The 13,316-nt window shown below is 45.7% G+C and overlaps 1 protein-coding gene and 1 long non-coding RNA gene across 2 annotated transcripts in view; one reads left to right on the top strand and one right to left on the bottom strand.

Moving 5' to 3' along the window:
• LOC308470238 overlaps positions 1 to 736 on the top strand; it is a 118,596-nt gene extending 117,860 nt beyond the window's left edge. The window contains exon 3 of the long non-coding RNA XR_013982291.1: positions 690 to 736. This is a non-coding gene — a long non-coding RNA (uncharacterized lncRNA). The remainder of the gene's footprint in view (positions 1 to 689) is intronic.
• A 17-nt stretch (positions 737 to 753) lies between these two features.
• Positions 754 to 9,132, bottom strand: LOC308465291 (E3 ubiquitin-protein ligase TRIM11-like; the record flags this gene model as incomplete). The annotated part of the gene is made up of 7 exons (XM_080985120.1): positions 754 to 1,516; positions 3,140 to 3,172; positions 3,705 to 3,832; positions 5,890 to 5,912; positions 6,908 to 7,138; positions 7,926 to 8,021; positions 8,596 to 9,132. Coding segments are annotated over 7 exons (1,557 nt in total), but the record flags the coding sequence as incomplete, so codon positions are not given.
• Between the last annotated feature and the right edge of the window lie 4,184 nt (positions 9,133 to 13,316).

Raw genomic sequence — 13,316 nt, 5'->3', positions numbered from 1 at the left:
TCTTCACTGTCAGAGGGGATTTTGTTACATCAAGGCCCAAAACCTGTGGGGGGATTATGTTTCTGGGGTCAGAATGCAAAAGCAATATTGGATAAGTCAGGAAGACCCCCGAAAATGCGCCCCAAGCAACCATCCCTACGTGTCCGAAGCCAGAGATCTTGAGAGCTTTATGCAACCTTTGTAGAGGCCAGTAAGCAAGGTGGACTTAGAAACCCTTTCTCCCACTGCCAAAGCGCCCCCCCCAATTGCCTTCTGGGCTTTGGAGACTCTTGTGAGATCTCACACAGTCCCTTCCAAGAGGTTTTCCCATCTCTCACCCTCTTTCTATTTATTTATTTATAAATTTGTTTAGACAAAGTGCTCCAGGCTGCGATCACACAAGTAAGTTGTGCGTTCTGGACCGACTAGCAAACAGGTCTCTGATTTTGCTATGTTGCCACATAAGCTTCCCTGAGTAGCAGCAAAAAAGAAAAAAAGAAAGAAAAGGGGGGGGATTTTGGAACTTCCATTCATGGTCAGTGGAGGTTTTTGGGGGAGGAAAGGGAATCTGAGAAAGGGATTGAGGCTGAGGAAGGTTTTAAGTGATGCCCGTGCATAATTCTGGTTTTATTCATAAAAGATGATGGTATTGTCTCTAGAAAACTCAAGTTGGAGGTTGGAGAGAGAACATCAAAACAGGAATATTGCAGGGGGGGGGTCTTGCTGTTGTTTCCTAAATTATTTTCTTGCTTCTTTCCCCCTTTGCACCTCCTGCACTGACAGAAGTAGCCTATTCCCAAGGGAGAGAAAACAGGCAAGTTTGGGGACTGACAGGGGACCCAGTAAATCAGTGTCATTTACAAAGCTGGCCTGAGAAGGGAGAGTTGCATCATGATTGATGCAAGGGATGGCCAATCACCGTTCTGCAAATATGGTTTCTCCTGAAGTGCCTGTCAGCTCAGTCCTGAAGAGGAGACTGAATGTGCCATGATGACAGTGAATATATGCTTGTCTGTCTGCACCTTCAGTCAAGAGAGTCTCAGGTTCGCTTTCTCGCTCACATAAAAGTAGGGCTGGAGGGTCTCTCCTGAGAAGGGGGCTGCTGTATCTGCATGGAGAAGGGCTGCTGTATCTGCATCGTAAAAGGACACCCGTCTCCCTTCACAGTTCAGGGCCACTCGGATCCTCTCAGGCTCCTCACTTGGAACAGGGGCCTCATAGGGGGAGTATAACTTGTACCCACCGTCCCACTTCCCCAAACCCCAGATCCCTTCCGTAGTATCAAAACCTAAATCACCCTTCCTCTTCACAGACTTTCTGGCCACCCCCACCCCCCACCTCTCCTCTCTTCCCACAATGACCTCCCAGAAATGTCTGCCTGATGTGAAACCCTCACATCCCAGCACATCGCCATGTGTGTCAAATCTCTCAGGGTTGTTCGGCAGGCGTCTATGCACTTCTCCATCTCTCACACTCTTTCGATCCTCAGACAGGATGAGGCGGGGATTTGCTGTGTCTGGATCCAAAGTTATGTTTTCTGTGGGGGCAGAGGAGGAAAGAGAAGAGAAACGACGTCAACGGGGAAGCTGACTCTGTTTTAGGTACATGACAGAAATAGCATCCGCTCTGAAATGAACAGGGTCTCCATGGCTCTGCATTCAAGACAGGTTCTTAATGATTCTTGAAATATTTGCAGTTCTTTCAAGCGTTTGAAGTACTTAACACACATTCTCTACATAGAACCCTTGCAACTTCCCTGGAAGTTCCAAGGATGAAGAGTCTACCACCTTCTGAGGGACTCCGCTCCATGTTCTGCAGTGTGATGCAGGAGTCCCAGGCCGGCGTTTGGGCCTATGGTTTGTTTCCCCCAGGCAAACTATGAGCAGTTAGCCAAGAACAAACTTAATTTTATCTTGCAGTTTGGTTAGAGCAATGCAGAAAATTGATAGTTCTATTACATCGTTGATATGAATGGCTTTCTTTTCCTATGAACTGTGTTAATCGTTAATGCATTCACACACACACACACACACACACACACACACACACGTCACCTTCAATGCAAAGACCCCATCCTGGCTCCCCAGACCTGATTTGGCTATATAATTCATCTTTTTCTTCACTGTTCCTCACATTTATGGAAAAGGTGGGCAGTGGAAGCATCACGAGAAACCAATTTAAAAATTGGTCAGGCTGGTGGACATTAGAAAGAAGATCTGCTCTGCAGTCCTCCCTACCCCTGCCACATTACGGAAAGTAATCAAGTGATTTCTTTTTAAAAACACACTTTTGCACTTTGGAAATTATGTGGGATATTGGATGTTGCCAGTGCTGCTATTAGTTTTTTGTTTTGTTAAATGTAATGGGTTTTTCTAGTTTATTGTATTGATTAGCTTTTATGTATTTTACTCAGTGTTTTCTAAAAGAATCCCAGAATATGATTTTAAAGGTAAATAAGAGTTTCCTTTATGCTGCCATTTTTACATCTTTTCCAGCTCTTATGATTCCCTTTCTGTGATGTCCAGAATCAGGCCAGACTGGACTTCTATCTTCCCATTGAGCCTTTTCCCCCAGTCTGTGGTCTAATTCTGCCCTGCTCTTTTAGGTTTACTCAAGTTTCTCTTGTTTTAGCAGAGAGGTCATGTCTCCCCTCCAATACAAAAGCTGAGGGAAGACCCCCCTCTTGCAGGGAAGCCAGACCCCTGGAGTTCACACTCAGGCAGCCCCCAGCTCCCTCCACTGACACCAGAACCCATTCACCTTCCAGCCCCCAAAGGTTGTTGCAGCCATTTTCTGAGCTATTTGTGTTCATGCATTTCCCACTCTTACACCTTACTCTTACATAAAAGGGGTGGGGATCCTGTATGGCTCAAAGGGATATTTCCCCCTCATGTGCCAGGAGCCTTTGGCTTCACACCACCCCTGTGTCTTATTGAGATTCGGCACAGAAAAGCCAGCCATCCTGGGCTGGGGGCTTCCTAAGAGTCTGCAGGATCAGGCCATGAGCCCCTGTAGCCCAGCAAGCTGCTCTCACGGAACAGATGCCTCTGGGAAATAAGGGAAAATACGGCATGGACGGAAGAGGTGCAGTGGCCTGGTCTTTTGAGATGCGGATCCCATCTCTCCCTAATTAGTGTCTGTGCTTCACCCGGAAATGTACCTTTTCGCAGCTGAAGTCCATATTCCACAGTGTCTGGGAGAGAAAAGGGAACAGAGATTTAGCATCACACCATCATTCAGACAACAAACCTGGAATGAACAATATGAGCTCATGAGATAGTAGCCAGGTGTTGTGGACTACAAGTCCCATCCTCCCTAACCACTGGCCATGACATCTGGAGATTATGGGAGTTGTAGTTAAAACTATTTGAAGGTCTCCATACTGGCTATCCCTGCATAACCAGGGCAGGGGTGATGTCAAAGGTCAGTCCTGCCCAAATCTTGGGAGGAGGAGCAGGACCCCCAGAAGATCTCCCCATCAACAACAAGGTCCAGACACCCCTGTTCCAGGACGGGAGGCCTCAACCCCAGTCCCCTCTGCTCCTGGCTGGCTCCTGGACAGCCCTCCTCTCTCCTTCTGCCCCCCTTACATCAATCTCAGGGCCAAAGAAACAGGTGAAATGCCCGAAAAGTGAGATGTGTGAAAGCACCCAAAGCCTGGCTGAGAGATGTGAAGAGTTCAAGTACAACTTTTTACAGACACTCACCACTTGAGGGAGGCTTACATTCCTGAAGATTGTGCATAAAGGCAAATGGTGCAAAGTCAGAATGACTCCCGGAATCACCCCTGCCATCAGAGATCTCAAAACGGTCCCTTGAGATCTCGCAGGAGCCTCTCAGAACCAAGTAAGGTCTTAAAAGCGATTTGCACGGTGGCCAAACCCTTCATGGCAAGAGCTTTCAAGCCCTTTACCTTGCTGACTGGAATCTGGGAGGCTCCCCCAAGATCTCGCAGGAGCTTCCAGAGCCCCGCAAGAAGGGTTTATCCTCCTCTTTCAATTGCCTAAATAAAATCAGTTGTGAGTCATCTACATAGCAAAGTGTGGTTTCTAGATATTGAAAGAGAATAAATAAATAAGCCTTCTATTTTCCAGGCATGGCTAATATTCCGTATGACCTGGAGCCTGTCATGAACACTTCTAAACATCCAGTACAAAGTACTTTCAGCCCTTCTTTAAGGTAAAGGTAAAGGGACCCCTGACCATTAGGTCCAGTCGTAGCCGACTCTGGGGTTGCAGTTCTCATCTCGCTTTACTGGCTGAGGGAGCCGGCGTACAGCAGTAAAGTAATGCTTTTCCCTGGCTTGGGCTTAGGATATTTCCGTTTCACCTTAAAAGGGAGCAGGCTTTGTGAGTCACAGAGTCTGCGTATTTCCTGTTCACAGGAAGTTTATGTTTTGTCTCTTGCTTTCGTTTCTCTCTCTGTGTCTGAGACACTGAAGCAGGCAGTCATGTTTTTTCTTTGTTCTGACCAACGCTGAATAAACTTGTAAATATGCTCTCCTGAGTGCGTCTTTCGCTGTGCGAACTCTGCTGAAGCCACCATCCTTCCAATGCAAGGAGCTTTCTGAGAAGACAGGTGTCTCATCCTGATGATAAATGCACCATGGAAATATCATGAAGACTTGGGAGCAGGATTTTCCTACGGCAAAAAGGAGCATCTAGCTGACGTGTGGATCTAGAAAGCATCTAAGAAGTTGAAGGAAAACCGAAAGACACCTGCTTTTGAATTTTGAATGAAATATATGAATAGGAGATTGAAGATAAAGAAGCTGATGTATACCCATTATTATTTTTTTAAGAAAAGTGAACCATACTGGGTCCTTATGCAGAGATTTTAGGACTACACCAGTTTTAGTGAAGCATTTCAAGTGATTAATGAGGAAAACAAAATAGATCTGGTATGTGCATTTCTGAAATATAAGGAAGTTCAGAATGCTTTAGAATGGCTTTTGCAATTAACATTATAAATGTATTTTAGCACAGTGGTTATATTTTAAAAATGGAGAAAATATTAGAAATTAAAGCAGTATTTTCTAAACATGCAAGATTTTCAAAATTCTTTAATTTTTGAACATGTTGTAGGTGTTTGGGGGAGAAGGCTCTCAGCGGCTACTCTTCACAATGGCTGAGTCAAAGGCAGTGGTGCCTCTGAACTCCAGTTGCTGAAACCACCAGAGCAGAGTGTCCTCTGGGGCTCAGATCCTGCCCACTGGTTTCCCACTGGCATCTGGTTAGTCACTGTGAAAACAGGATGCTGGACTAGATGGACCACTGGCCTGATCCAGCAGGGCCCTTTCTCACCTTCTTATGGCTGAGGAAGAAACTGCAGGAGCCTGAAATACACTGAATATTTAAGGGTAAGTTATAGTAAAGATATTTACAAGCACCTTTGGGGTGTCCCCCTTTTTTGTATCAGTTGCAGAGTAAATGAATCCATCACAGAAATGGACCTTCAGAAATATGCAATGGGGAACGGCTTCCTGTCTGTGATTGTAGCAACAAACTACCACAAAAATATGTCTCTTCTTTTGTCTGTGATTTTGTGAAATGGACGGTGGAGTCCTAAGCTATCTCCGGAAGGAGGAACTGGAGAGTGAGTTTCTCACTTGTTAAACAGGAACTTTCCCAATACAGTGGTACCTCGGGTTAAGTACTTAATTCGTTCTGGAGGTCCATCCTTAACCTGAAACTGTTCTTAACCTGAAGCGCCACTTTAGCTAATGGGCCCCCTGCTGCAGCTGCGCCACCAGAGCCCAATTTCTGTTCTCATCCTGAAGCAAAGTTCTTAACCTGAGGTACTATTTCTGAGTTAGCGGAGTCTGTAACCTGAAGCGTATGTAACCTGAAGTGCATGTAACCCGAGGTACCACTGTACATTATCTTAAAGCAGTAGATTTCCATCACTTACCTCTGCAAGAAGCTTCTGATATCCTGGAAAGAAGGAAAGAAAAATATATCCGTGGAGCCATTTCTGCAGAGAGCCCTGCGGTCAGTTATACTAAGCAGCTGAAGCAGAGAGAGGTTAGCCAAGCACAAAACAAAAGACCCCCAATAAAATACACAGCGCCATATAATTTTGGAATAACCATCAGATGGCAAAAGTCAGCCATTCCAGTGATGACTAATAAAAGGTCCCTTTCTTCTCTTTTGACCAAGTCACCCAAACACCGGAGAGATTCAATCCCACCTCCCTGATTTGCCATTTTGCCCTGCAGCGCATGCTGGTTCCATGTTCACATGCGACCAGTCGGTTTACTGGTTTGTACGTCCCACACTCAATCATATCCTATGAACCACCCTGAGACTTGTGGGTATTGGGTGGTACACAAACTTATTTTAATAATAATGATAATGATAATAATAATAATAATAATAATAATAACAACAATAGGTCACCCCCTCTCTGGCTGGACCCAAGACAGCATCTGAATGAAAAGATGTTGCAGTGCCAATTTGGAATGCCTGTGTTGGAGACAGTATTGGTTGTTTTCAACTAGCTTTTACTCAGACACACGGAAATTAATGAACCTAAGACAGTCTACTCTGAGTAAAGGTTAATTGAATACAGAGTTCTATTGGCTTGTGGGCTTCCGAGAAACCTCTGGTTGGCCAATGCAAGAACAGGAAGCAGGACGGAAGAAGATATTGGGGGGTGGGCAGGTAAGCCCCACTCCACATAATCAATCACAATATGCAGTACACACACCCCATTTCAATAGAAATGCCCATTATTGGTGGCGGGGGGGGGCTGGCCCCCTCAAATATTTTATTGGGCAGTCTAAGGGACCTTGGCCCCTCAGAGTTAGCTGCTATGTCATGTACTGCTTGTTCCTCTGACAACAGTATTTTTATGTGGGGAAGGACTAAGAAATGCCTGTAGTCTGAAGCAGCCCACTCCACCCTCTCGCATCAGGATGAGGCCTCACCTGCAGGAGTTCACTCTCTGGTTCCTGAAGCTTCTCCTCCATCTCCCGGATGAGGCTGTCAAGAGAGGAGAGTTCCCTGGAGAGTCTGGCCAGGTGCCCCTCCCTTTGGGCTGCAATCTCCTTCTCCACTTCTGCCATCTGGGCCAGAATACGTTTCTCTTGTTCTTCCAGAAACTGGTGCAGTCGCCTGAACTCAGCCACCATCTTTTCCCTCTCTGCACCTGTTTGTTTCTGCAGCAAAGAGGTTGAAAGAAGAGAACAGTGGGCCAAGATCAGGCATCTAGTCTGCTCTTGAAGGATAAAGAGTCAAGTTATCCGAATTCCCTTAGAAGGCCACTTCTGACATATTCAGCAGAAAAAGAGCTTCGTAAAAACTTACAACCCCACCCCCTCCTTTAAATGGTCTTTCAGGCTCTGTGGGAGATCAGACCATTCAAAAATAAACCTCTTTCTGTATTTCATATTTATTTTCCCAGATTTTGATTTTGTTTGCTTCTGCACCAGCAAAAAGAGAAAGAGGAGGAGAAAACCTGGCCAATATTAGGCATAATGCTGCAGGATGAAGAGACCAGTTATTAGAATTCACTTGGAAGGGCATGTCTGCAATTTTAGAGAGATCACTCCAGCAGGAAAAGAGTTTCGTAAAAATTTACAAGCCCACCCCCACCTTCAAATGGTCTTCCATGCCCTGTGTGTGATCAGACTGTTCTAAAATACTGTAAACTTCTTTCTGTATTCCATCTTCATTTTTCCCCAGATATTATACTACAGTATTACCTCCAGGTTGCGGATGGGATCCATTCCGAAGCTCCAGTTGGATCTCGAAGTTTCAGCAACTGGAGGTGCCTGTTCTGCGCATGTGCGTGATAGACCGCTTCTGCGCATGCGCGCAGTGAAACCCAGAAAAATACTTCTGGGTTTGCCATGTTCGCATCCTGAAGTTTACATAACCAGAGGGTTGTGTAACGCGAGGTACTACTGCATAACATTTTTCACCTTAAATAAAAATAATGCTTACAAGCAGGTCTTGGCTTTCCTTTTCTGTGCCCGCTTTAAATTCCAGAATTTTCTCTCTCTCCTTCTTCACATTGTCTAGGCAGCTGCTTATCTGTCCCTGAAAAGAAAATCAAACTTTGGTTGTTGTTTTTCTTTGTTGGAGTTTTAGTATTCATAATAACAGGAAAGTTGAATCAGATGCTTGCTCCCTGCCCCAAAGACTGTGGTCTTTGCCTTCGTCATCCTGGGAGCCTGTGGCGCAATGGGTCAGTGTGTCTGGCTGTTAACCAGAAGATTGGTGGTTCGAGCCCAACCAGGGACGGCTGTAGGCAGAATCCCTGCATTTCGGGGGGGGGGGGGTTGGACTAGAATGCCCTCAGGGTCCCTTCCAACTCCACCATTCTGTGATTCTATCCCTGCCACCTCCATTGCTCCTCCCTCCAGCCCTTTCCTAAGGGAGCTGCTTCCAGAGGATGAACTGGGGGTGAGTTTCTCCTGCAGGGGGACATTAGGGGCACTGTAATCCCCAGAACGGTAAAAATAAATTGAACAGAGTTTCAGAAGTTTACTGACAAGAGACTCTTTGTCTGCAGGAGGGGGAGAATATATTAAAACATTGTCCTGCAAAACCCCCTTCTCTGTAGCTATTTCGCCCTCATCAAACCCAAAGGAAATCCAGAGAGATTTCTTACCTTGTACTCCTCGAAAGCCTCTTCCAGAAGAATCGCCTCGTGGCTTTTGTGCTCCTTGGACGCAATACACACGACACAGATGGGGCTTTCGTCCTCCTTGCAGAAGAGCTTCAGGGGCTCCTGGTGCTTCTCGCAGATCTTCCCCTTTCCTTCGGCCCCCTTTCCCCCATGAAGACGGAGTTTCCCGAGTGTAAGTTTTTCCAAAACATTTGCCAGCGGCCGATTGGGGATGAGGTTCCTGTGCTGAATGATTTCCCTGCACTGAGGGCAGGAAGCCTCTCCCTCGGATTCCCCCCAGCACTGGATCAGGCAGGATCGGCAGAAGTTGTGCCCGCACTCCGGGATGATCACCGGATCCCTGAAACACTCCAGGCAGATGGGGCAAGTGACTTCCTCGCAGAGATCCTGCTCGGGACCCCCAGAAGCAGCCTTGGCTGCTGCCTCGCCCGGAAGAGAGAGCTGGTTTCGTTTTCTCTCTTTTGCGTCTGCAAATGGGCGTGTTTCCTTTCCAGGAAATTCAGGTGCTATAGCTCGAGATCACTGCTGCCCGAAGAGTTGGGTTAAATGGGAGACAGAGTCTTCCCGCCATGGGAATTTATATTTTTTAAAAGGAAGGGTATAATTCCTGGCTGCCGATTTAAGGAGCCGTTTTCCAAGGAGAAGTGGAGGAAGCGAGTTTTTTTTATGAGCTTCATGTCAGCCTCACTCATTCGAAAGTCAGTGAATGAATTTGAATCTGAAGCCCCTCCCACCCTTAGTAGCAACCCATGCGTAAAAAGCAGGAAAGTCCAGCATGAACAGAATTTACACTGATCTCTAAATAGGCATGAGGGTGGGGTGGAATCCGGGACTCCTGAGCTCTCTGGAGGCCAAGAGGGAAGCTGGACATCTTTTCCAACATTTATTGCGCGCGGGCACCCGGCTCCCTTTGCTTTACGAATGAATGGCGCTTTCGCAGGGGACGTTGGGGCGTGAGAGAATTCAGGGCCGACGGCTTACGTGGCTGGAGCTAATGTCAACACGAGTGAAGGGTGCGACGTGGCACAAAGTCCCGGCCCCACGCCCTGGTCGATCCTGCCTCCAGGTCAAGTCACTAGTCCTCGGTGAGGATACCAAGCGGCGTCGAGGCACCGCCGCCCCCTAGCGACCGGGTATGGAAACGCGGAGTGTGTGTGTTAAACAGCACCCTTTCCCCGCTCCATGGAGAGGTTTCAGCTCTGAAGTTGTTGCTTTCGGAGCCCCTTTCCCGCTGTAAGACACAAAAGTTCAGACTCCAAGGAGCATCGCAGCCGGAGCCCAACCCTCCCCTGTGATGCACATTCCCACGGGACCATTGGACACCCATCCACAGCCCCTGAGAACATGGGATGGAGGCTAGGGGGTTTCGGAAGAGATTAAGAAAACAATCTGCCTTCACTTCCTCTTCCCATTTGAGGAGTGGGACTCTGTCAGAAATGTTTCTGCTATGCGCCCCCCTCCTTGGCCCTGTTCCCGGTTCTTCAGTTGTCTGGCTGCCATGGCAGATAAGGCCGAGTCTCACTCGCCCTAAGGACTTGGAATGCATGCAGAAGTTGCGGAGACAAACATCAGAAAACAGTTTAATAAATCTCCCGCCACCCCTCTCCAAGGAGCCCCTGCAGTTCAATAAAAGCCTCCAGAATTCTCTCTTCAATCCCATTTTCATTAACATTTATTCTGGCAAAAGCGGGTAGTATTTCAAGTCCTGCTCAGAACAGACTCATTGAAGTCAATAAGCACGACTAACATTGGCTTATTCATTTAAATGGGCTTACTCTGAGTAGGACATACTTGAAACCAACCCAGAGGGTGTATAGGATCGCTAGCCATCCTAGCCCAGAAGTTTCTCCCATGCATTTCAGCAGAATCCACCAGAATTCTCTCTTCTCCACCTTGCGTGTTTTGCTCCAGGAAACCTGCTGAATGGGGGAACTTGGTTCTTAAAAGGCCCTTTTCCTCACAACCCAGCTGATGACGCAGGCACCCTCCTAAAATCCCTGGAGGAAGTGTCATGGGGAATGGATATTATACTGTTGAGTTTGAAACAACATAGGAGTAACAAGAAGTACAATCTTTAATAGAATCAAACACATTAGCGCATGAAACATATCCCCAAATTCTTACAAGACCATTATACAAAAGGATAAGAAGAGGGGATCTCTAAAAATACGGGTAAGTATCTGACTGTTCACTACAAAGCACCTTGGAGAAAATAATTGTATACAGTGGTATCTCGAGTTACAGATGCTTCGGGTTACAGACTCCGCTAAATCAGAAATAGTACCTCGGGTTAAGAACTTTGCTTCAGGATAAGAACAGAAATTGTGTGGCGGTGGTGAAGCAGCAGTGGGAGGCCCCATTAGCTAAAGTGGTACCTCAGGTTAAGAACAGTTTCAGGTTAAGAATGGACCTCCAGAACAAATTAAGTTCTTTTTTTTTAAACAAGATATTCATTAAAGTTTTCAATATTAATACAATAAGAAAAAATCAAAAATAAAAAACAGAAAAAATAACAAAAATACAAAAATAAAAATAATTAAAAACACATAAAGTTTCCATAACTTATTTTCCATTAACTTATTTCCCAGACCTCCTCCTACCTCCCTTTTTTGTATTCCAATTCAAATTGTTAATTCAGCAAATCCCTGTCAATAAATTTTAACCTGCTTCTTTTTAATTCAACAAATCCTTATGTTCCAGTTCAAATTGTTAGTTCATCAAGCCCTTATCACCAAAACCTTAGTTTTACCATATTTTTCTTTATATAACCCGCTTTTTAACTTTATCCAAACTTAATTCTCATCCAAATCTATATAACGGTGCTTATTCTTAAAACATTTCCCTAAGGTCGAAAGAAGGTTCCCTTCCACAAATTTCCAGTTCTCCTAGAAATAAGACAAAAAAAAGATTGAACAAAAAAGCAACTTATATCATGTACCCTTTCCATTTTTCATTCCACCCACCCCCCTTCCCAGTTTCAGTCCCAACAGATCTCAAAATAAAACCATCAACCCGGTGACCTTATGTCCGAGGCTCTTAAGTCTCTCTCCTGACCTCTCTGCCAGTCTCTTTGATAGTCTTTAATATTCAAGACCAAATCTCAATGGGGCTCCCGCCCTGCAGCACCCAAGTTTCTTCCAGCCAGGCCTACATACTTGAAAGTAAGGCCTATAGGGTATTCCACATCTTGTTTCATTCTCCTTAAGATTCCAAATGTCCCTATAGCTCTAACTTCCAACTGGATCAAATTTATAATCCAAGTGTCATATGATCTCCAGATAAGGAGATCTCTCCATTTTTCATTTTCCAATTCAGGCCAGGCTTCCATCTTCAAAGGTTTGTTTCTTCTTATTACCATCGTGTCAGGCCTCAGGTTACAGCTCACCTTTTGCATCTGCAGGGTTGGGTCCCCCCCTTTTTTCTCTTCAATGGCAGCATTATTCTCCTTCTCGATTTCCTCTGTTTGTTCAGCTAAGTAGAAATCCTGTACCAAGTTCTTATCAAGCTCATTGCTAGAACTGGCTCTTGTGCCCAAGGTTGTAAGATTTGTAGTCAAAACACCTATTTGATCTTGCAGCTTTCCCAAGAGAAAGAAAGTCTTGTTCAGTTCAGACTGTATTTCTTTACCCAGTGCCATTCTTAAACATATCAAGGCCAGAAAACAATTTCTCAGCTGGTTCTTAATGCAATGTCCCAAAACTCCCTCTAGGGGGATTTAAGCTTCTTTTTGCTCCTTTCAGCACAAAACCAAAAGTTCCATACGTTAAATTGTAGCAGTCCTTCCTTCTTTTAAAACATAAAAATGTAACCAATACTTACATTGTAGCCAATATAAGCAGCAGAGACAAAATCCTCTTTTTGTATCTTGACAGCTAACTTGACAGCTGTCAAATTATTCAATTACTCCTCAACTGGCTCTCACGGACCACTCCTGGGTCCAGCGGGGGGTGGCACGTCGGTTTTTAAATTTAGTTCTTCTCCCGCAGGTTCCCCTGCTTCCAAGTAAGTTTCCTTGTGATTTCAATCGGTAGAATTAAAATCTTTTATAAAAAGTAGAGTTCTCCACGACCTTAGTTGGAGGTTCTTTGCTTTAAAATATTTACAGAAAGGGGAGGCAGACTTCCTGGTTGTACCTTCCCCGATCAGTGCTGAATTTAAAAATATTTAAAGGATCCAATTTCCGTACTACTCACGGGTTGTTGTTTTAAAGTCCCAATTGTTCCAGGAAAAGGCAGCGCTCTCCGGCAACAGCAATGCGGCTTCACTCCACGGAAATAGCCGATGACTCTCAGCACCGCGCCGCTTCCCCCTCTTCACTTTGGAGCCCGTTGGTGGGTTCCTTAGTGGGTTGGGGGGTGCTAAAGGTGCCCGCCGAGTCCCATGGTCACAGGCTTCATCCGCCTGTGATTTTTGAAAGGGTCCCCTCTTCGCCGCAGCGGATACGACCCGTTTCACGCGGAGCTGGTCCCTCCAGTTCAGAAGGGAGGCAGCCATTGCCGGAGGCGCCACCCCAGAAGTCCAGAACAAATTAAGTTCTTAACCCGAGGTACCACTGTACATGGGAATCCCCCTCCCCATGTGAAATCCTCTAGATTGTCATTCTTCTTTCCTGAGAATTTCTGACAGAGGCTCTTCACTGTCAGAGGGGATTTTGTTCCATCGAGGCCTGAAACCTATGTGAGGGTTACATTCCTGGAGTCAGC

The sequence above is a fragment of the Podarcis pityusensis genome (assembly GCF_964106645.2).
Source record: "Podarcis pityusensis genome assembly, chromosome: 2".
Taxonomy (NCBI): Eukaryota; Metazoa; Chordata; class Lepidosauria; order Squamata; family Lacertidae; genus Podarcis; species Podarcis pityusensis.
The sequence above is the reverse complement of the archived record's forward strand: the minus strand, read 5'-3'. Positions and strand labels throughout refer to the sequence as shown.